This window comes from Mauremys reevesii, linkage group 16 (assembly GCF_016161935.1).
Source record: "Mauremys reevesii isolate NIE-2019 linkage group 16, ASM1616193v1, whole genome shotgun sequence".
Classification (NCBI taxonomy): Eukaryota; Metazoa; Chordata; order Testudines; family Geoemydidae; genus Mauremys; species Mauremys reevesii.
In genome coordinates this window covers 43,543,015-43,567,678 of record NC_052638.1, presented here as the reverse complement: position 1 = coordinate 43,567,678, position 24,664 = coordinate 43,543,015, and the positions used below count along the sequence as shown (strand labels likewise).

Sequence of the window (24,664 nt, the reverse complement as noted above, 5' to 3'; positions counted from 1 at the left end):
ACGGATCTATCCCCCATGAGCTTCTCTAATGCTTTTTTGAACCCAATTACACTTTTAGCTGTCACAACATCCCTGGGCAACGAGTTTCACAATTTGACCGTGCACTGAGTGAAGAACTTGTGTTTGTTTTAAACCTGCTGCCTATTAATTTCATTGGGTAACCCCTGGTTCTTGAGTTTTGTGAAATAACACTTCCTTATTCACTTTCTCCACACTACTCATGGGTTTACAGACCTCTGTTATGTCCCCCACAGTTATCTCTTTTCTAAGCTGAACAGTCTCGGTCTTTTTAATCTCTCCTCATATGAAAGTTGCTCCACACTCCTAATCATTTTTGTTGCCCTTCTCTACGCCTTTTCTAATTCTAATCAATCTTTTTTGAGACAGGGTGACCAGAGCTGCAAGCAATATTCAATGTGTGGGCGTACAATGGATTTATATAGTGGCATATGATATCTTCTATCTTATTATCTATCCCTTTCCTAATAGTTCCTAACATTGTTAGCCTTTTTGACTGCCACTCTGCACTGAGCAGATGTTTTCATGTTCCCTCCATGGAAGATCTACCAAAATGACTAGCTTGATTTAACAATGGGAATTGTGAGGGTCTGTTTCAATCACAGTGCTACTGTCTATGTGGTTACAACTCCTCTTAACTTGCCTCTGGAGATCCTTTCCTTTCCTTTCCTTACCTGTGATCAGATTCAGTGATCACCCCCCTCTCCCATCAACCCAGTGACCACTAGCCACAATCTATGGTCACTCCGTCACTTGAGGAATCCTTTCAGCACAGTGTCCTCTTGTCTCACTGCAAATCAGTGGCCTGGAATCTGAATCTTTCGCCTCCACCAGCTATTCCTTTCCCAATGCCAATCGTAAGTGGTCATCATCTGTGATAGGCTGGACTCTTTTAGGATTCACAAAGCTAGGCTTCCCAGCAGTGCTACAAGCAGTTGAGTTGCAAGAAACACCTGTGCAGACATCTTCCTGTATGGTTCATTCAGAGCAGAGACATGGTACCTGCAAGCAAGGCAGAACCTACCTCTGCTTTTGACTTTTCCTGGCTGTGATTTGCCTCCCTCAGATGGACATTTAACTGATGAATAAGCTGCTCTTTAGATGCCAGTTGAACTCTCAGTTCTTCTTGCTCCATCATTTGCTGTGGTGGAGTGACACTGAAACAAATTAAAATACCAGTGAAAAAGGACCCCCGGCAGAAGAAAGACAGAAATCAGAGACATGTCATTGTGACATGACTCATAGCAGCCAGAGAGAATGTGCGCAGGTGGCCCAGGTTAAGCAATAAGACATAGTCTCTAGAAGCTACTGCTAATTTACAGGATTCAGCTGACAAAATACCAAGTCTCTGGCCACATTTCCTTCCTGCAGCTGAACAGTCTAAACTCTAGCAAGCAATAAAAACCCCACCATAAACAGAGCAACTCTTACATCTCGGAGCTTCTGCTTCTGGTCAGCAAACCCCAGGGTTGGCCTCTCATGACAACAGCTCTTTTGAAGCTTACATTCAGCTGCTCCTGATTGTGTAGGTCAGGAAGAATCCCGGATGGGATTTAGCCCCAATCCCTCCCTCTCCCCCCCATGCCACTGTATGGCTTGGCAGAGCCTCTTCCTAAGGACACTAGTGAGGCAGGGTGCAGAAAGGCTATAGGGCCCCATGCAAAAGCCCTGTACACACAGTCACTGTCTTTAGTATGTAGGGCATGGTAAAGAGACACCAGCTATATGGCCGTGACCATCCACACAGGAACCGAGATGCTCCCATCCAATGCATAGTGCAAAGGGGAGCAAAATCACAAAACAAACCTACAAGAATAGGTTGGGGAGGGAGTAGGCAGATAGGTGGTAGCATTCTGCACCACCACCTAGTTATCCCCATCTCCTTTGTGGCTGCTGTGTGGGTGCTCAGAAGACAGTGTGCCCAGGAAAAAGGAAGGAGTCAAGGACCCCACAGCAGTTTCAAAATGGCTAATGGCCCCCTTTCAAGGCACAGTAGCTTATGGTACAAAATAGGATATCACTAAGGGGTCGGGGTGCTGGGCTGTCAAGGGCAAATCAATGGCTGCACAGTAGGTTGTTGTGCCAGGCGACTGGAGCTGGAGTGGTGGGGATTTGAGGTAGCATAGAGGGAATCTCTCTTGTGGGACAGGGAGCTGTAGGGTGTTTTCCTACAGATCTCAGCCCAGTAAAGCATTTGGCAAGCCATGCGCCTTGTACTGTCTGCACTGCTACCAGCCCTTCCTCTCCAAGGTGAAGATTCAGCAGACTGTCAAGCTAACACACCCCTTGAGATTTACAGGTAAGTCTTCCTCTCCCACAGGCTTTATGCACGAGGGGACTACGTGGTACTCGATTCACCCCGTTAAGACAGGCTGGGTATGCAATTTGCATCCCCTAAGCCAGTGGAGGAAGCTGCTTTTCACAGGGATTCTCCAGGAAAGAGCTTTAACTTACATTCTGGGTTCCACAGACACCTCACTGGTGATATGCTGCCTAGGAGATATGCTGATCTGATGCATTTCCTGGGCCCCTGGCTGTTGCTGCCCACTTTTGGGACAGCACTGGCTGGCTCTGGGTCCCTAAGCAAAATAATGGCGGTTTCAGGTGCCTTGTGCCATTGCAACCCTCCTCCAGGCAGACATTCTGCTGCCAGTGCATTGCAGCTGGGTTTTGTCCTTAGTTAGCCAGGAGAGAATCCAGCATGTAGGCTATGGCTAGGAAGTGTAAGACACTCCAGCATCCATTTCCTCTTGTTGTAATAAGGTTGTCTGTGCAGTCAGCAGTCACAATCAGAGACGCAAACTCCACGTTTGCATTTCCTCCACTTCTCTCTCCTTGTCTCTTGCTCCCACCACCTGTTCCCAACCAAGGGGTCAGAAATTGGGCAGGACAATAGTAGGAACTAATGAACACAGAGGAGAGACAAAAAGCAAAGTGCAGCAAAAAAGCAACCATTTAATAATCAACAAGGGTGTGTGTGTGTAGGTAGGGGTCTGTCTGTAACAAACATAGCTGTCACCACTGCTGCGGTAAAAATGACAAGGAAACAACATACAATAACAAAATGGGAGCAAATGAAAATCACCTTGCAGGCTCTATGTGCATGAGCTCACAGACACACACAACCGCCACAAACAGAACTCGGCTCTGCCTACTGGGAATGACAACCCTCAGGCTAACCCTAAAGCAAGTATTAACCTACTTATTGAACCCTTAGGCAATTTGCAGGGCCAGGAAACTGAGCATTTGGGGAGCAGGCTGGGCAGATCTCAGCATTTAACTACAATATCCTGTGGTCGTCTGAGGAAAATGACAAGAACTATTTACTGTATTAGGAACATTTTTCAGCCATTTCCTTGATGTGGCTGGAGAAAAGGTCAGTTTAACTAGAAGTACCTGTGTTTTTAACAGAACAATTGCCATAGCAGGATTATAACCTTCAATGAGCTTCTCTTCCTCTAACATATAGGAAATAAATGTGCAGCAAATCAAGAGCTTAGTTGTATCATCCACATTCAGATCACTGTTCTGGCCTCTCTCAGAGCATATGGTACAAAACAGGACCGCTTCCTTTGGCCCCACTGACAGAACACTATCAACCAGAGCGGTGCAGACCCATGAGATTGTGAACTAAGGCAGCTTACACTAAAGACTCTGCATTCCTGGGAACACAGAAGGTAAGCAGCAGAAGAGAGGATTGCAGGAGCCTTCAACTTCTACAAAGCTGGGCTCAGATGTGGGTATGGTCATGCAGAAATGAGTCTGATGCATTCAGCCTAGTCAGTCAGTCAACATTGCTTCTTCAAAATTCCAGTGACATCCCACAAACAGGCTCTTGATCAACCTTTCTTCTCACTTAGCTCAGCAAACCTGCTAGTTCCCTTGCTTGTCACCTTCAATCCCGATGAGCAATCTTCATTGTTTCTGTTCAGCCACATGACACCCCGTGGCATCAGCTCTCAACCAGAATTCTCACTGCCAACAGTCATGGTGGTTTCTTTGAAATCCTGGGGCTAAGGACTCTGGGCAGATTTAAGACATATAAGTGCCAACATTCACAGTTCCAGTTCTCCCACTAACGGAGAAGGACCAGCAAACACACAGTGGGAGAAAGGGCAGGGACACAGACAGTTGAAAAAAGAGGGAGAGTATAAAAATAAAAAGGGAGTCGCTGAAGGACAACATGCCCCAAACTACACAGCTGGATTCTAAAACATGAACTATGAGGGGTTTTTCCCCTGAATTTATTAAACGTAAAAATAAAATGTTTTTAGGAATTTCCATTCACAATTTTTTCTTAAAAAGCTGTAATAAACAGTCTAAACTTCAAAAAGGAACAGAAGATTTTAATGAATAAATCCACGACTTCAGTTATAATTGAAACAAATCCTACTGAGAGTTTGATCCCACAAAATCTCAGCTTCCTTTTCAATTACCAAAGCACCTTCCAGTGCTGGGTGCATTTTACAGTCTTTAGGTATTTAACTACCCATTGCACCCACAGATCGGATGGTGAAAGTTCCATGTATCTGAATAGACCTGTAGGTACAGTAACAGAGGGCTATATTCAGGCCTTTCTGAAATTCAGGGCTTTAACATCAAGCTGGGCCCTACCTCAACACCTGAACATATTACAGAAAGAATTCTTGAACAGCCTGCACCCTTGCACATACTTTTGCACATTTGATCCACAAGAAGAATCAGAAGTACTCCGAGCACTGGGAGCATCCTGCTCTGTTCCTCCTTAGGTACTACTTGCACGAAAGCCTCTTACTTCCTAGTATTTGTAAGCCAATCTGTTTTGACTGTTTTTCCACCATGTATATTTTCAGTGCCCTACAACTGAGCAGCTTGCTTCCTTTTAAAGCCTGCAGTAGGTTTTAATCTACTTAGCTGGGATTAATGAGAGATTTGTTAAAGATTTAAAGATTTCACACACTTTGCCTGATATCTGTAGAGAACAGTAGCTGTACGCAATCAGTGTCATGCAGACAAGCCATTTCTAACTGCAGGCACCTTTATCAGGTGTGGCCCAGTGTTCCCTCTAATTTTTCCCCACGTCACCTCCAAATGTCGCTGTCCCTAGGCTGAGTCCCGTCCGGGACTAACTAACTAAACTAAGAGAAACTAATAACTTTTAACCATATACAGGCAAAAGCCGCGCACAAGCGACCAGGGAGCTTTGTGAACAGGGGCTGCTAACAGGGAGTTTCACAAGGGAGTTCTCCAGGTGAAGGAGGAGCAAATACAGCGTCTGTGGGGTAAGTGACTGTCTGTAGTGTGTGTTTGTTTGTGTTTGGGGGTTACTTGCTGTGTGCTGAGCTTGTGTTTGTCAGTCTGTTTGATTGTTTGAAGGATCGTGTGCTGTGGCTGGCAGTTGGAGGCCCTGAGCTTCAAAGGAAGGTTTGAAAGCTCAAAGCCTCTGGTAATTGGCTGAGCCTTAATCAGTGGGCGGGGCATTCACTCAGGCCAGGGCTTTATAAAGCCGTGCACAAGCGACCAGGGGCTGCTAACAGGGAGTTTCGCAAGGGAGTTTGGGAAAGCGAGCGGGAGTCCCTTGTTGGTCCTAACCCTTCCCCTGTAGTCCCCTTAAAACCTATAAACCAAACCACATTTCAAAACCTCTTTCTGTAAACCACCCTTCCATTAACTAGGAGACAATGCAGGCAGAAGCCCAGCAGCAGAGTGGGGGCTATCCAGTTTATTGCGCTGAGTGTTGCATGTATGATTACCTGCCCTGTGGGCGGGTGGCGTATGTGTGCAGTCGGTGCAAGGAGCTCCTGGCCCTCAGAGACCATGTACAGACTTTGGAGGCCAGAGTGGCGGAACTGGAGGAGCTAAGAGAGGCAGAGAGGTATGTTGATGAGGCTTTCCGGGACACTGTAGAATTGTCCCACCTCTGGTCAGACAGCCCCTGCGCTGTTGAGGAGGAAGAACGGCCCAGGGAAGCAAAGCAGTCAATGGGAGCAGAGGGAAACCTTCTTGTAGTTGGGACCCTCCTTCCAGATGGTGCTGGGGTTGCCTCTCGCACTGAGGTTGCCTCTCCGGGGGAGGGAACTCCAGTTTCTAGGAAAAGGCAGGTGTTAGTAATGGGAGATTCGACTATTAGAAACGTAGATAGCTGGGTTTGTGATGACCGAGAGAACCGTATGGTGACTTGCCTGCCTGGTGCAAAGGTTGTGGATCTCTCGAGGCATCTAGACAGACTTATGTGTAGTGCTGGGGAGGAGCCGGTGGTCATGGTACATGTAGGTACCAATGACATAGGGAAGGGTAGGAGAGATGTCCTGGAAGCCAAATTTAGGCTGCTAGGGAAGAGACTGAAATCCAGGACCTCTACTTTTGGCATTCTCAGAAATGCTCCCAGTTTCACACGCAGGGCCAGGTAGGCAGGCAGAGCTTCAGAGTCTCAATGCGTGGATGAGACGATGGTGTAGAGAGGAGGGGTTCACGTTCATTAGGAACTGGGGAAACTTCTGGGATGGGAGGAGCCTATACAGGAGAGATGGGCTCCACCTAAACCAAAGTGGAACCAGACTGCTGGCTCTAAACATTAAAAAGGTTGTAGAGCAGTTTTTAAACTAGGAGATGGGGGAAAGCCGACTGCTGCAGAGGAGCATGTGGACACAGACTTCTCTTAGGGGAGAGTCTGATGATAGAGAATCTCCAGGTTATAGTCAGGAGCAGAGGACGGAAGAGGATAATGTAAGGGCTGGATCAGATGATAAACAGTCACATAAAAAAGAATCTGGCACATCAGAAAAGGGCAGACAAATAAACAGGGACAAGTTTTTAAAGTGCTTGTACACAAATGCCAGAAGTCTAAATAATAAGATGGGTGAACTAGAGTGCCTTGTGCTAAAGGAGGACATTGATATAATAGGCATCACAGAAACCTGGTGGACTGAGAGCAATCAATGGGACACAATCATTCCGGGGTACAAAATATATCGGAAGGACAGAACAGGTCGTGCAGGGGGAGGAGTGGCACTATATGTGAAAGAAAGTGTAGATTCAAATGAAGTAAAAATCTTAAGCGAATCCACATGTTCCATAGAATCTCTATGGATAGAAATTTCATGCTCAAATAAAAATATAACATTAGGGATCTATTATCGACCACCTGACCAGGACAGTAATAGTGATGATGAAATGCTAAGGGAAATTAGAGAGGCTATCAAAATTAAGAACACAATAATAGTGGGGGATTTCAATTATCCCCATATTGACTGGGAACATTTCACTTCAGGATGAAATGCAGAGATAAAATTTCTCGATACTTTAAATGACTGCCTCATGGAGCAGCTGGTACGGGAACCCACAAGGGGAGAGGCAACTCTAGATTTAATCGAGTGGAGCGCAGGAGCTGGTCCAAGAGGTAACTATAGAAGGACCGCTTGGAAATAGTGACCATAATACAAAAGCATTCAACATCCCTGTGGTGGGAAGAACACCTCAACTGCCCAACACTGTGGCCTTTAATTTCAAAAGGGGGAACTATACAAAAATGAGGGGGTTAGTTAAACAAAAGTTAAAAGGTACAGTGACTAAAGTGAAATCCCTGCAAGTTGCATGGGCCCTTGTGATGGAGTAGGGGCTGTCTGTGTGGGGGATGGGAGAGCAAGGGAGGATTTTAGGTGAGATGCAGGTATTCAGCGGTAACATGAGCTAGCCCTGGGGGAGGGGAGGTGACACCTCTGCCCAGGAGCTAGACAAAGAAAAGGGGCGGAGGGGAAGGGTTGAGTCAGTCTTCGGTTGGGGAACTGGGTGGTGGGTTTTCAGGGGATCCTAGGCTGGGATCCAAGCACCCTGAACCCCCCAGAAAGGCCAGATTGAGGGGTCCTGGCTCTGAACACGAGCTGGGCTGTATCCTGTGTTCCTGTTGTTCAATAAACCTTCTGTTTTACTGGCTGGCTGGCTGTCACTGTGAGTTCCAGGAAAAGGGGTGCAGGGCCGGACTCCCCCACACTCCGTGACAGCCCTTTTTAAAGACACCATAATAGAGGCCCAACTTCAATGTATACCCCAAAATAAGAAACACAGTAAAAGAACTAAAAAAGAGCCACCGTGGCCTAACAACCATGTAAAAGAAGCAGTGAGAGATAAAAAGACTTCCTTTAAAAAGTGGAAGTCAAATCCTAGTGAGGCAAATAGAAAGGAGCACAAACACTGCCTACTTAAGTGCATGAGTGTAATAAGAAAAGCCAAAGAGGAGTTTGAAGAACGGCTAGCCAAAAACTCCAAAGGTAATAACAAAATGTTTTTTAAGTACATCAGAAGCAGGAAGCCTGCTAAACAACCAGTGGGACCCCTTGACGATGAAAATACAAAAGGAGCGCTTAAAGATGATAAAGTCATTGCGGAGAAACTAAATGGATTCTTTGCTTCAGTCTTCACGGCTGAGGATGTTAGGGAGATTCCCAAACCTGAGCTGGCTTTTGTAGGTGACAAATCTGAGGAACTGTCACAGATTGAAGTGTCACTAGAGGAGGTTTTGGAATTAATTGATAAACTCAACATTAACAAGTCACCGGGACCAGATGGTATTCACCCAAGAGTTCTGAAAGAACTCAAATGTGAAGTTGCGGAACTATTAACTAAGGTTTGTAAACTGTCCTTTAAATCGGCTTCGGTACCCAATGACTGGAAGTTAGCTAATGTAACACCAATATTTAAAAAGGGCTCTAGAGGTGATCCTGGCAATTACAGACCGGTAAGTCTAATGTCGGTACAGGGCAAATTAGTTGAAACAATAGTTAAGAATAAAATTGTCAGACACATAGAAAAACAAACTGTTGAGCAATAGTCAACATGGTTTCTGTAAAGGGAAATCGTGTCTTACTAATCTATTAGAGTTCTTTGAAGGGGTCAACAAACATGTGGACAAGGGGGATCCAGTGGACATAGTGTACTTAGATTTCCAGAAAGCCTTTGACAAGGTCCCTCACCAAAGGCTCTTATGTAAATTAAGCTGTCATGGGATAAAAGGGAAGGTCCTTTCATGGATTGAGAACTGGTTAAAGGACAGGGAACAAAGGGTAGGAATTAATGGTAAATTCTCAGAATGGAGAGGGGTAACTAGTGGTGTTCCCCAAGGGTCAGTCCTAGGACCAATCCTATTCAATTTATTCATAAATGATCTGGAGAAAGGGGTAAACAGTGAGGTGGCAAAGTTTGCAGATGATACTAAACTACTCAAAATAGTTAAGACCAAAGCAGACTGTGAAGAACTTCAAAAAGATCTCACAAAACTAAGTGATTGGGCAACCAAATGGCAAATGAAATTTAATGTGGATAAATGTAAAGTAATGCACATTGGAAAAAATAACCCCAACTATACATACAATATGATGGGGGCTAATTTAGCTACAACGAGTCAGGAGAAAGATCTTGGAGTCATCATGGATAGTTCTCTGAAGATGTCCACGCAGTGTGCAGAGGTGGTCAAAAAAGCAAACAGGATGTTAGGAATCATTAAAAAGGGGATAGAGAATAAGACTGAGAATATATTATTGCCCTTATATAAATCCATGGTACGCCCACATCTCGAGTACTGTGTACAGATGTGGTCTCCTCACCTCAATAAAGATATTCTAACACTAGAAAAGGTTCAGAAAAGGGCAACTAAAATTATTAGGGGTTTGGAGAGGGTCCCATACGAGGAAAGATTAAAGAGGCTAGGACCTTCAGCTTGGAAAAGAGAAGACTAAGGGGGGACATGATAGAGGTATATAAAATCATGAGTGATGTTGAGAAAGTGGATAAGGAAAAGTTATTTACTTATTCCCATAATACAAGAACTAGGGGTCACCAAATTAAATGAATAGGCAGCCAGTTTAAAACAAATAAAAGGAAGTTCTTCTTCACGCAGAGCTCAGTCAACTTGTGGAACTCCTTACCTGAGGAGGTTGTGAAGGCTAGGACTATAACAATGTTTAAAAGGGAACTGGATAAATTCATGGTGGCTAAGTCCATAAATGGCTATTAGCCAGGATGGGTAAGAATGGTGTCCCTAGCCTCTGTTCGTCAGAGGATGGAGATGGATGGCAGGAGAGAGATCACTTGATCATTGCCTGTTAGGTTCACTCCCTCAGGGGCACCTGGCATTGGCCACTGTCGGTAGACAGATACTGGGCTAGATGGACCTTTGGTCTGACCTGGTATGGCCGTTCTTACGTTCAGTTCGTATCAACAGATTAAGAATGAGAAAGCTTGTCGAAGCAAGAAGATGTTCCAGCACTGTCACTGTTGGTAAGAAGGAACTGAGTGTGGGAGGAGCCAGCAGTGCCCCTTATACTGTGCCATCAGAGCCACTTCAGAGGGCACCAGAGCCAATCAGCTACGGATACTGCTGAGGGAAAAACTTGAGGCACCGGTGCATGTGGCAAGCGCACACACCTACAACGGAATGGACACAAGCAAGCAGTCAAAGAAGAATGAACATTGTTTGCTTGCTCCCAGTTTACTAAGTGATCCAGATCACTCTGAATTCCTGGACTTGTCTTCGTCATTATTTACCACACACCCAGTTTTTGTGTCACCTGTAAACTTTATCAGTGATGATTTTGTTTTCTTTCAGGTCATTGACAAAAACATGAAACAGCATAGGGCAAGAACCAATCCCTGAAGGACCCCACTGTAAACACACCCACTCAATGACAATTCCTTGTATACAGTTACATTTTGAGACCTATCAGTTAGCCAGTTTTTAAGCTATTTAATGTGTGCCATGTAATTTTATATTGCTCTAGTTTTATAATCAAAATGTTGTGCAGTACCAAGAGATGTCTAAGTTTATTCCTCGACACTATTCCCTTTATCCACAAAACTTGTAATCTCATCAAAGAAAGATATCAAGTTACTTTGACAGGATTTATTTTCCATAAACCCATGTTGATTGGCATTTATTATATTACCCTCTTTTAATTCTTTATTAATTGAGTCCTACATCAGCCTGGGATCAATTTCTGGCCAACAGGCCTATAATTACTCAGGTCATCCCATCCACCCTTTTAAAAAATTGGCACAACATTAGTTTTTTTTCAGTCTTCTGGAGTTTCCCCAGTGATCCAAGACTTTATTGAAAATCAACACTGATGGTCCAGCAAACTCCTCATCCAGCTCTTTTAAAACTCTTGGATACAAGTTGTCTGGACCTGCTGATTTTAAAAAAATGTCTTGGCAACACTTCCCACTGATCCACCATCGGGTTGTAGAGACAATTGCCACAGGCCTGCCACCAGCCCCCCATGGGCCATACACCATGCCTCCTGTGGGCCCATTCTCCCCCGGCAGCCTGTAGCAATGCCTCTCAGAGGTCTGCCATCCCCCCCAACAGGCTGCAGTGCTGAAGCCTCTCGTGGGCCTCAACCCTCTACTACAACTTAGGGATGCCTCCCAAAGATCTGCTATCCCACTTCTCAGTGGTGTCTCCCATGGGCCCCCATACTGCCGTGATACCTCCCACAGATGCTTTGCCCTTGGACAACAGGACGTGGGATCTCTTCCATTACCATCAGTAATTCTGTAAGATTCCACCTGTCCTAGGGACACTTGGCGAGTTCCATCCAAGGCTACAGATAGTGCTGCCTGGTAACGTCTTTAAAAGGGTCAGTCTAGCTCTTCACATGTAAGAGCATTACCTCCACAACCACCTGTGCTTACTATTAGAGCAGATGTGCTATTAGTCCAATCCCAATTTCACACACAGCATCTGCCACCTGTTTGTATGTCATGATACAGCATGACAAAAGTATTTTAAAATTAGTAATGTCCATAAAGAGAGAGACCAGAGCAGTGTCTCAGCTAAGAGAGGCAGGGCTTTGAATCGCTGCATGACAGTGACAGAGCATGACGACGACTCCAAGTAGCTGCCTGGGAGAGCTCAGGAAGCTGAAGTGACCTCAGCCTGGCTCCCCTGAGTGTCAGAATTCTGACTCAATGTCTTGACTCTCCAGCCAGAGTCATGCCATGGATCATCAAAGAGGAATACTCCACGGGTCTGTATCATTCACAGGGATCTAAACTGCTTGCACGGTTTGGGCAGTGAAAGAAAAAGAGAAGCAGGATGTGCTTTTTTTAAAAACAGAGATTGCACAATTATTTTTGGAGCAGGCACACTGGCAACAACTTTGCCTGGGCCCATGCCCATGCTGCTACAACCTTGTCCTGCTGGTAAAGCTGGACATTTCTGCTAAGCCTCCCTCCTTCTAAAACACCCTCGTTTTCAAAATGTGAAAGGTTTCAAGCCTGTTGTCTCCAGTGTGTACTTTGATGTAGGCTGGGCCTTAGAGGTGAGGAGATGAGGTTTAAATCTGAGGCAACTGGACAATGTGGGGATAGTGGCGAACTTCAAAGAGCAGGTTGGTATGGGCAGTTCATTTAGATTAGACAGACAGACTTGCTGATCCTGCTGCATTTATCAGTGACTTTCAGCACAACTGGCCATAAAGAATAGCAGGCCCACCTACATAATGCGGCAGGGATCATGGGAGGTGCACTGAGCTGGTATCAGGAATTCCCCTGGGGCAGATACCAGAGAGTTATGAGAAATTATTCTTGCTCCCCAAAAGCTTCAATGTGCCAAGTCCCACCAGGCTAAGTTTTATTGCCCCTCCTATTCAACAGCTCTGTCAGACCACTCAAGGAGAACATATAATGCCATGTATGACACCCTGCTGTACAACTCCTTGTATGGAGTGGATGATACTGTCAGCAAGGCCACCCAGTGACTTCAAGAAGCAAACTGCTGACTCAAGAGTAACTTGGTGAGATCAAGGCAATGCTAGTTGGAAGGCAGAAGCTCTTCCATGAACTGGAACAAGCAGAAAACTCCCCCCCAGTTGTCAAATACATTGCCTCAGGGTCCTGAAAAAAGGCACACTCAAATGTTATCAATGGGCAGAAATGCATTTTCCACCTAGGCTGAGCAGGTTACTCGAAGACTGTACCCCTTTGCCAAATATATCCATCTCAGGTGAGCACCCCATCTCCAGGCCAGACTATCCCCACTCTGTTTACCCATTTTAAGGTCTTATCTTTCACAGCTTGCAAGGGCTAGAAAATCTCTGGCACAGGAATACAGATACTTCAGTCCTTAAACCTAGGATGTCCCTAAGTGTAAGGCACAGGTTACTCTCTTGAAAATCATTCTCAAAATGGTAGTTGGGGACAAAATGGAGAATATGTGAGGGTTTTGTTTTACAGAAATACAGAAAGTCACCACTTACATGGGAACAGAGTTTCCTCAGGTTCTACCCAAAGAGAATGTAGAGGACACACAAGTTCATGAAAGAGGGAAACAACATTCTTTGGCAGTTGTTACTTTTTCACAAAGGTTTGAAAAGCACCCTCAGTATTCTGAGGGGCAGCGCCCTAAAGATTAGCTCTCCTAAGATGCCCTTGGCTTCTGCCACTAGCCTGACTAGGAGCAAACACTTAAGAAAAATTCACCAGTCAGGAAACACCAATGCCTCTGTCACAATTCAGATTAAATGACGTCTTCATAATAGCTTGCTACTCCAGAAGCTGTCATACATGGCAATTTCTGGCTCAGCACATGTCTGCCACTAACTTAAGTAAAGGGCACTGCAGGCCTGGACACTGGCTGCATTAGCAGAACTGGGATGTGGGACAGGAATAGCAGCAGGAGCTCCAGGTTAGGATGGGGGTAGCCTGGCAGAAATGCAGGGGAGAGGGGCTCCAGGATCCAAATACAGGGACTTGCTGCAGAGCAGGACTGAGACGAATCAGCAGAGCTTTGTGAAAGAAGTTTCAGCAATACCTTCCAGCACCCTATTTTATAGCAGTCTAGTTGTGCAGAGAAGCAGGTATGAGGGGAAACTAACCCAAAGTCATGTTTTAAAGCAGTGGTTCTGCAGTTCATTTATTCTGTGAACCCCTTGGGAAGAGAAAGGTCCCTTGATGGACCAGTCCTGCTCTGCAACCTCCCCAGTGTCACACTGTATGGTTCTCAGCATGTTGCCTTCTGCTGATCCACAGACCATAGCTGGAGTTTGTAAAACCCCAAAGCAGCGAAATGACAAAGGCTAAAAGTCTAAAATGGAGCCTGTTATCCCCACGCCAGTGGGCTGCAGAGGGGAGGAGAGCCCCTTAGGCCCGCTCCACAACCCTCTAGGCAGCTCAGGGGTGGCACTGAAGGTGTCCAGAGCAAGTTGTGTAGGTCAGAGGAGCGCAAAGCAAGAGGAGAGGGTCCCAGAAGTATACCTCGCATCCCAAGAAAGAACAATAATTTTGCTTCATTTAGTTTAAAACTTCTCTATATTTCATCTGTGCTCTTGCTTATCTAAGAAATGACTAGACTGCTGAGCACTACAATCAGCTGACACTGACAGCCAGAGAGCAGCAATGAGTTGAGCCAGTGTCCTGCAAAGAGCGAAAGACAGACAGACAACTCTCACGAAGTAGGGACAGAATCCCAATCCCGGTAGCCTGCCAATCATTTTACTCACACAATAGATCCCTCGCTCCCATCGTCCCAACATCAGCCATACCCTGAAGGGAGTCTCATCACTGCTAGCATCAGAAGGACAACGCTAAAACCCTACCGTTGTGCTACCACCCCACACCCTGCTCAGGAAGCCTTTCTTCCCTCATTGTTCCTCAGCAGACAAGCTTTTCCTTCACTCTCCACTGCTACAGCATCATTGTTCTCCATTCCCTTCCCATCCTCTCTGGCCGGCTGCTGCTTCTCCACTCTGACTCCCAATGGTGCTGACGCCCTGCGACTTGCTAGGATGCCTCCATTCTCTTTGCCCAAGTGCTCGTGGCATAAGTCACATATCCTTCCTATACACAGGCTCAGTCCTTTCCTGTAGGCACAGTCTAAGTTAGCCTGAGCTCTACCCTGGTGAGGAACTGTGTGGTCTGATGCACTGCAGGGACTGCTCATCAGACACCTCTCTTCTCAGAACAGGAAGGCGGCAGCAAACTTCCAGGTATTTGGGGAAGGGGGGAAGCCTTCTGAAGTCTAGATGTGTAAGGTTGTCACTGCTTTCTCACAGGTTCCTCAAAAACTCTCACCTTCCCTTACAAGATTCAAAACACACCTACTTTTTCTTCTTGTGACCTCACACCTCAAAATTATGTTGTGCCCATGTCCTGAAATCCATTGTGCTGTTTTAGCCACACACAAAAACATGGTAACACACAGTAATTTGTTAATATTTTAAAAGCTCATTATGCCATGTATAGCCAAAGCCAACACTTACAGTGCATATAAATATGGTAACTTTACATACAGAATTATATTAAAAATATGAATCTATGCTTTCATATGAAAGCTGTCATTAATTACACGTTCATCAATTAAGGCAGCTTCATTCACATTCAGAAAATTCTTTGAAACCAGAAAGATTAGAAACTTGCTTCATTTTTAAATGAAAATTGAGACTCCTGAGATAAGTTTTTGACCCTTCTCTCCCACTCAGAAAACAGCTTCATAACCGAATGGGGCCTTTTCAGCTCAAAACTGACAACCACTGCCACACACTCACCCCAAGCACCGCGCCCGCTCCTAGAATGCCAGTACTAGGAGTTCAGTGACATCCACAGACTGTAACATGTTTAAAGAAACAACTCCAAACCACTGAGTTCACTTTGGGATCAAAACCACCTCCCCATATCTGTACAGCAGAGTCAAAATTGAAAATCCTCATTCCCAAATATCGTTATCAATAATTACTTACTATTGTTCTAGGTCTTTCTCAGGCAGGCATCCATGTAGCATCTGGGTGCCATTGCACCATTGGAAAGCACCTGGGCGCTCCTTTATTTACTGTAATCCCAAGCCCTGCAGTCACGCTAGGCTCAAACAGGACTCTCACAAGTGCTGAGTAAAAAATAAAGGGCATAAAGAGCCTTGATACCAGTCCTGCATTTTCAGAGCATTTCAAAGACTTTCTTATGGTTGGAACTGGAGATCGCCAGCTCCAGCCATGAACTCGCTTTCGCTGGGTAGTGCCATCACTAGATCGACCTTCATAGCTCTTCAAGAAGTCGGACACAGATCCCTTACTGAAACCATGAGTTAGACACAACGCATTTCAAACACTGAGCAATGTCACTGACACATGCCACAATGCCTCCCATGTACAGAAACTTTAAATGCTATTCCCTGAAACACACTGCGCCTTCAAAGCCAGTCTATCTCAAAGACACAGCTGGAAGGAGCAGACTCTTCTTCTCATCCACTGTCTCAGAGTCATCCTGATTCAAACAAACAAACAAACAAGGAAGCAAGCAAACAGCAAGCTTGCCAGAAACAGTCTCTCTTTTCCAACGGGTCGTGAAATCCTATGTATTAGTCATGTGGTTTGTGCAGAAGTTAGACATGGGGGTGGGTGGACTTGGAGGGAGGGACAGAAAATAAAGGATGGGGAGAGACAGAGAGCGAAAGGGGTCTTTGCCTCTGATGGGTTAATGAGCATTTGGAAGTTTAATTTCTGCTGCTGCTACCAGGGAGCACTTTGAGGAGAAAGCTCAGAGCTTCCCTGGTAGGGCAGCAAGCCAAGCCGCCTTCCCTATGTCTCACAGGCTCACTTTTTTTTTTTTTAAATTATGGGAAACACTTTTAGACAGACACTGGCACTCATAAATTATACAGCCCATTTGCATATTCCAGTCATGAGACATTATGCAAATGTGACATGATTTGCATAATGGATTCCTCTTGTCGCTTCACTTGCTTCATGCTTTTAAAAAACAAAATGAAATAAAACGAACGCATAAAAAAGTGAAAGCAGCAAGTTCCAAGCATTGCCATGTCTCCTCCCATCTGCACTGTAATTTGCCCTCATTTGCAGCAGAGATTGGGGGAGAAGGAGAGAGAAATCAAAAAACAAAGCTCTCACATGGTAAATTTTGTTCTTAATTACAACGAGCCAACTTTCCCCCTGGTTGAGATTCTTCACCACTAGCAACGCATCTGAGCCAATTAGGGAGACAAAAAATACAAGGATACAGGACCAATGTATAAAAGGCAGCAATATTCAAACTGCCTACCCCATCGTTTCAGTGTGCTTGGGGTGGGGAGCCCTCTCCTTCATAACTACTTAATTAAATAAAGCAAAGATTTTTTTTTTTGTTTATTGTAATAAGCCTTTTTTTCCTACTCAAACTTCCGCAGCGCTTTCAGTTTTAAAAGGGGGCGGGTGACGGAGGGAGAGGAGGAGGAGTTGCTTTGATTACTTATAAGAAAATATAATGGCAACATATTGCAAAGGATGAGACTGTAGCTCGTCGGCTTCCATCAGCTGTACTTCAATAAGCAGACAATGTTCCCTCAGCAGTGGCTAGCTTTGCTGAGAGCTTTTCTCTGCCCCCTTGCACCAGTGTGAAAGGCAGAATTGTGCCAAGCGGCTGGCGTCTGTACCCTGTGGGAAAAGTTAACTGTAATTCTTCAGCTTTTAAAATCAATTAACCCGTGTGTTAATTAACGTCAAGTTGATGGGGGGAGGAGGAGGAGGGGGAGGGAGGGAGGGAGGGAGGGAAGAAGCTGCAAGGGCGGATGGCAGAAGAGTTGGCACAGTGCCATCCATTCAGTGGCAACGCCACAGTTTCGTGTGATGATAGCAGCGGGTATATGTTACAGGGGCCCTGTATGCGGGCCAGACAGTGCGGTAAAGCTAAGGGAGATTATCCAGACCCCCAGGAGCAAACAGCAAGCAGCAACCGAAGGCGCAAGTGCCAGGATTACAGACTAGGTTCTTCCACTGCAAGCCCGTTCTCGGACACAGGGACTCAGCTACTGGGGATCAGGGGGACTCCCCCACCGACGAGGCACAAATCTGACTTTCAGCACTTTTCCCCCCTGTCCACGTCATTCTGCCGCAGTGGAGCCAGCACAAGGGATGCTTTCACACCCTGTGAAACAAAGGCCGTCGTCTCCGCCATGACACCGCTGCGTTCCAAGCCGAGGCCGGCATTCTGGAGTCTTTAAAAATAAAGGGAACAACAAAAACAGCAAAAGAGAAACCACAACAACAAACCCCTTGTGCCCATCCTCCGTGCCAGGGGCAATCTGGGCATCTGTCGCAGCAGAAGGCGCTTGTGCGGGGCTTTTTTTTTTTTTTTTTTTTTTTGGCGCAAGCTGTTGGCTTGTTTGACATTCAGGTTCGTTTATAAATTAACTAAAGAAAAAACCAAAACAATAAAACAAAAAATCCCAGCCCAGTCAACAACAAACAAAAGGGAGTTGCCGACATCGAGAGAGAAATGCCACAGGAAGCTGCAAGAATGCAGGCTACAGCCGATGCCACTTGCCATTCGGAGAATCTCAGGGAAAGGTGCCAATTCTGCAGCTCGGGAGAGACAGAGAAGGGAGCAGAAAGGTCTCCAAACAGAATTCCGAAGGAAGCCTGGAATACAGCTCTTATAGGGCAGGATCATAGATGCACACAGCCTCTGCTGGGAGGAGGGGGAATGTTTATATAGATATAGCTAGAGATGCTTATCTGTGTATATATACACACATACACATATGCACACACTGCCTCAGACAATTTTAAGCACACAGATGTGTATGTATGTGAGGTATGTGTATGTTTATGTATACACATGTGTATTTATTTCTCTCTCTCTCTCCACACACGTGTGTGTATATGAGACACACTCACACACGAGTGTGCATGTACATCCCATTTTTTGACCCAGGTATACACAGAAGACAAAATAAAAATCATACTCCAGCAGCAAGCAGGCAGGCAGAGATTTATCTACATTCACTGCTATCACCAGGGAGATGAATGGGGCCGATCTGAAGCCCTTTACAAGATCCACTATGGGAGTGAAGGAGGAGGAGGGATGCCACACAGACATGCACAAACTTGAAGACGGCGAGATTTGGAAGGTGCTACTTGTGAAGCCGGGTGGCACACTGGAGGGGTGAGGAGGAGAAAATCCACACACACACTTTGTGGGGTTTGGGGTTTTGGAAGCGGGTTTCAGGGACAGCTGGCTACTTACGTTATCTGCGCTGCTGTGGATCCTGAAAGGTGTTCTGTTGGCACCGGGCGCTGAGCCAGGAATGGGCGCTGGAATCAGAAGGGAGACACAAAAATAAAGTCATTAAATGGGAATATTGATTGCCTCTCTTGCGGATTTTACAAAACATACAAACTGTTTTCTTTTCCTTTTTTTTTTTTTAAAATGTGGATTGGCGCGCGTCCCTTTTGAATGGAAAATACTAGCACGGGATTTACAGCCCAGCTACAGGGCTCAGGATTAACAGCGCTGGCATCTTTTGGGCATATTTTTCCTTTTAATGAATGAGCTTTCGCTGTTAATGAGGAATAATCGTTTGGCTAATGAGCTTTGAAACATTAAGAGAAAAGAGGTTTTTTCCCGTTAATCGCCCTGGTGCGACCGCATGGGTGGATTACAAAAGACAGCACTAGGAATGCAGTACAAAGGGGGAACGTCTCCTGGAGTGGGATAAACGCAGAGATGGGTGATGCGTCCCTGCATCTCTCCTTCCTTCGCTCTCTCTCTGCCAACTGCTATGGGTTTCCATAACTCCGCAATCAAACTGGATGTTCAGGAAAGATTATTACAGTCAAACAGTGAAGCGTCGGCTGTTAATGTCTCCAGTGTTTAATCATCATACAGTAGAATGGTTTTATGCATATTTCATTTGCATATCATTAAACCGCGTTAGCGTGGGACATTCAGAGCCAGGAAAGGTACAAAGTTGTGGGGGGAGAGAGAGAAAGGTCCCTCTGATGCCTATCTTCAAAAGCCAGGGACTCGTTCCATGAGCTGTCTTCACTTTTACTAAAATCATGATGACTAGGAAACCTTTGATGTTGGATATAACCTTGGATTCTTCTAATTCCAGCAGAGTGGTGTATTAAAGAGAAGGAAATGGTGCTGCGCTAGACATTTAAAGGAATATAAACTCCAGTGGTATGGAAATAGGATCTCTTTGGGGAATGCACTGGCAGAGCCAGCCACAGCTTTGACAAACACCACCACCCTATCTGGTTAATATTAATAAAGAATATACATAGTAAAAGTAAAACAGTGAAGACAACATACACATTAACATGGGAATTCTATTTCTCTCTCTCTTGCTCTCTCTTATTAAGGTAAAGAGAGGGAAGGAACCAGCGGTAATTTACACCTTAATTAGTGAACAGTTGCCTCTTTATGTTTGTTATTTCTTTTTTTCTTTCTTGCTTTTTGGAGAGGAGTGTTGTCACTGGTGAAGTGATTAATCAATGATTTGGTAGCTAAGATCAGTCTCCACTGGCACTGGCCAGGGAATGAACGTGGTGGTTGGGGGGGAGAGAGGAATACAGTGGGCTCTTTGTAGATCTTAGACATGCACAACATATTAATTGGGGTCTTTCTAAAGCTCCCTCAATGGACTATTTCATCCTGGTAAAACAGCAGCTGGTTAGCCACTGTTGGCGACTCTTCAAATATCACTTCTGCTGGGGGCTTTTCTGTAGCTGTTTGTTGTTTTGTTTTATTTTTCCTCTGGATGGAGAGGGCATGTGTGCAATGCTACCCACTGCCCCCAGATTCTGAATGGTGCATACAGACCATTTGGATTTCAAATCCCTTCCTTGTGCAGAATACACACCTTCATTCGGAAATGCAATGCTGTTTTATATTGGAATTCTCCCCCTTCCCCCACATTTCATCTCCTCCAAAGCTTTGTCTCGGCTATGAATATTCAGATGAGCCATGATGTGATTACACTGTACAATTACTTGTGTACATGGTGGTGGCAAAGGAAGCTGAGGAAAGAGAGCCGACATGCTCAGAGCTCATTCGGGGCTTGTTTTCTGTATTTTTCCCCATCTCTGTGGCGCTGCGGCACATGCAGATGTCGCTGTTGTTCTTTATAAAGCCCTAATGATATGCGAAAGCATAACGACCTCATTTGTGCGCAAAGCATCAGCGAAATATTAAAGGGGGGGGGGAGAGAAAATCCTGACTGAAGGAATGTCCACATAAATTATTTTTATTTAAATGAGTGGGAAGGAGGAAGTGGCAAGTCAGAAGAAGTCACATGGAATACATGCATAATATTAACATGCAGAAAGGTTATCACCAAGGAGAAGAGGCTCCTCAGCACAGCGCTTGGGACAAACAGGCTCATTAGGGAATGGCACAGCCCACTGCATGATTTACTTATTTACCTTTACCCTTATTTAAGCTGCAGCCCCAGGCACCACATGCCGCCTGGAGCCTCTTTTAGGACTGGAAGCTGGTTGCCCAGATAATTCCCAGTTTTCATTCAGAAATTGCATCAAGAATGTTTGTCAGGAGGGAGGGGAGAAGAGGAACCAGAGGGAAGGGCTGCTTCATATCACAATTCTGTAGCAATGGAGCATTCGAATGAAACAGCCTCAAGGAGGGAGTGAAAACACAGCAGTGTGCAGCTGGTGCAGGACTCCACCCAGGTTGGCCGCTGCTAATTCCAGCCTCAAATATGTTCTTCAAGGACAAGAGCCCTGGGACAACAGCAGATAGGTCTCTGCCCTACTGGCTTTGTCTCACTACCACTGAAAACCAAAGGCAGGTCAAGTGTAGCTCCTTCCGGCTCAGGCAACTGTGGAACAGGGGTGTTCATTGCTGTCATTATCACAGGTGCTGCTGAAGAGCAGATAGAACCATCATTGCACAGCACAGGCCAGATCCTCCTGTCAGTTAAGCCCATGACTTCAGGGCATCTGTTCCTGTAACAATTCCAGTTATTGCTCAATGTTACAAGTGCAAAAAATAAAGGTCTATATAGGATAGGAATTACCGGATATTTTGCAAGTATGTTCAGCTAGGAATATTCCTCTGGATCAGTTGGATTGACCTACAGATGAGAACAAGGGGTTAATAAGAAGTATCGGGGGCATAAAACAACCAATGGCAAACAGAAATGTGGTCACTTCAGCTGTGGTCGACTGTGCTTGATAGCTGCTTCAGAAAAACCCATGTCTAGACATGTCTAGCCACACTCAGAGTGCAAACAGCTCCCGCCAAGACAACATCCTTAGCAGCACTCTGGCCATTGGCACGACTCAAGCTGCAGTCAGAGCTCATCTCCAGAGAGAGAGAGAGAGAGGGGCTATTGGTCTCATCCCTGCCTACAAAATGAGCAGGTGGTACTGTGAGAGAAGGGCAGTTCAGGTGGGCTCTACCATGAAAAGAACTCCTCTCTCATCCCACACCACAGACACAGATGAGAAGAGACCTAGTCTGTCGCTCAGGAAACTCTTAAGGGCCAGATCTTCAGCTGGTGTATGCCAGCATAGTTTCACTGGCTGCAGTGCAGGTATCCAGATTGCTACAGGCAGAGGATCGGGCATAATTGCATGTTTGAAAGAGGTTCCATAGCGCTCTACTGAAGCATTCTTAAGACCACAGTAACTGGGGTACGAGGTCAAGCCAGGTCTCCTCCAAGCAGAGAGCAGGTACTGAGGTGACCCAGGCAGAAGAAAAGCAAGATGGACAGGCTAGTGCTCTCTTCTCCTATAACTATTCCAAGGGGAACACTGGGGGATGGGCTGGTGCTGTGGCAAAGAGGAGAACTCCCAGCTGAAGCTGCTTGTATGTACTCAGGCTCATGGACTCATCTATCTTTCCATTGCTGCCACTTTCATCATGCATGAGAAATGGATGTGTCAGCCAAACACACACACACACACACACACACACACACACACACACACCCTACCTTCCTAGAAGCTGAAAAGGGTGAAGAGCAGAACCCCTATAAAGTCCATTGCAGCTCTATGATGCAGGTCTAATTTACCTGGTCTCTGCTCAGGTGATGGCAATGTGGTCTGGAGAACTGAGTAGAAAGGGATTGAGGTTAGATCGTCCTAAATTCTAATCCTGGCTCAGTCTTACTCTCTGGCCTAGCACAAGACACTTCACCTCTCTATGCCTCAGCTTTCCTTCTGTAAAATAGGGAGGATATTTACCAACCTACCATCCAGGAGTGCTGTGAGGATTAGCTAATGGCTGTACCGTGCTATGAAGGTCAGCACTATATAAGGAGTGAATAAGATCATTACTGGTGGGCTCTATAGACAAGCCTAGGATAGATTAGAGAAAGTGGTAAGCACAAGAGCCCTGCCACACCTCAGTGCAGGCTATCACTATCCATTTCTGAGGCAGAATGGATCACAAGAGTACCAGCCTCTAGGCAAGGATCACCAAACCAAAAATAACTTCCCTGGATCCAGGTGAAAGCACGTGAGTACATCCTGCACACAAGACATGCCAGAGCACAAGCCCCCTGTGAAACACCCACTGGGGCCAGGAAAATATGGAATAATATAAATAAAGCAATTATATAAAAACAGCTGAAGAGAGAGATGACTGACAGGATGTGTGCACGCCAGCATCTGGTCACTGTGCTCAGGTGACCCGACCTCTGTCTGGCTTTTTCTGCTTTAGAATGTAAATTCTTTGAGACTCAAACCATCTGTTTGCCTGTGTTGATGCAGAGATCAGCCTAATGGGTCCTTGATCCTGACCGGGATCTATGAGCACAACCACTATGACCCATCATCGGTATGTATACAGTTAAGAGAGCAGGTACCTGAAAACAAATACGCTTCTTGGGTGTCAAATTCTCATTCAGTGAAGGAGAATTTGACACCTAAAAGGCAGGGAGGTTGTGTTACTGAAAGGCAGGAGGTGGCATGCCAGCTGAGCCTGGCAGGGAAAAGGTTGTGTTGTGATGTGATGGATGGGAACTCATCTGACAAATCAATGAGGAAGGTCTTGATAGGTTGCTGGGATCTAAATGGGATCATGCTGGGTCACTATTAAATGAGTCACAGCAGGAGAATCTTAGAAGTCATGTTAAGGGAATCTTAGAGGGGAGGGGATTTGCCATCTCAGCAGGGTGAAGGGTCATCATCATATCATGGTGAAATGTGCTGTGTTGAGTTGGAGGTGTCACGTCACATACCTTTTTCAGATGAAGGGATCACATAATGTGAAGGAGAAATGGCTTGTACTAGGGGCTGGGACTACCATTTCAGGGTAAAAGGGTCACATCAGACAAGTTTAAGGCTGTGACATTACAGGATACAATTTGGACTGTAGACCAGCTGCGTCCCCTCAGTTCTCCAACCTGGGGTGCCTTTTATACTGCTTTGCGGTGACAGCAACCACTCCTGGTCTGCTCACACCCAGCCTCCAGTTACTCCCAAGTTGCAAGTCAAGGAAGGGTGGCCATGTAGTGAGGGACATGAGGGCTGAGCTGGGGGTTGGCAGGCCCAGGCTGTGGGGCTGGAGCAGTCATGGAATGCTAGTGGCTATGGAGCCGCGAACTGGGATGCATGAGCAGGGTGTGCTAAGCCTGGCAGAGGGAGCTTTTCAGAAGGGAATGGCTGCTAAATCCAAAGGGTTGCTTAAGGAGGTTGAAGAGGCAAGTGGTTGAGCCTAGGTTTGGATCTCTGTCCTAGCTGAACCTCTCTCTGGGCATTACACACACTTAAAAAAATTCTTCCCTGTATTTTATCTTCCCCAAAAGGTCTTGGGTGCCTACAGCAGAGGAGAAATCTCACTGGTTTTGATACTGACTGTGGAATTCACTGGAGCTGCTGTTTTATCTTTTTTATGTAAACCAAAACCAAATCCATGCACTAGAACTCCTGCCCATTCT

The 24,664-nt window shown here is 45.7% G+C and overlaps 1 protein-coding gene across 6 annotated transcripts in view; it reads right to left on the bottom strand.

The window, feature by feature from the left end:
- Positions 1–24,664, bottom strand: part of LOC120384228 (mitotic spindle assembly checkpoint protein MAD1-like) — a 268,654-nt gene that overhangs the window by 93,278 nt on the left and 150,712 nt on the right. For all 6 annotated transcript variants that reach the window (XM_039502618.1, XM_039502612.1, XM_039502613.1 and 3 more), the window contains exons 4-5: positions 19,003–19,070; positions 1,043–1,175 (exon numbers count right to left, since the gene is read on the bottom strand). In XM_039502618.1, coding sequence (XP_039358552.1) covers positions 1,043–1,175; positions 19,003–19,070 — 201 coding nt within the window. The remainder of the gene's footprint in view (positions 1–1,042; positions 1,176–19,002; positions 19,071–24,664) is intronic.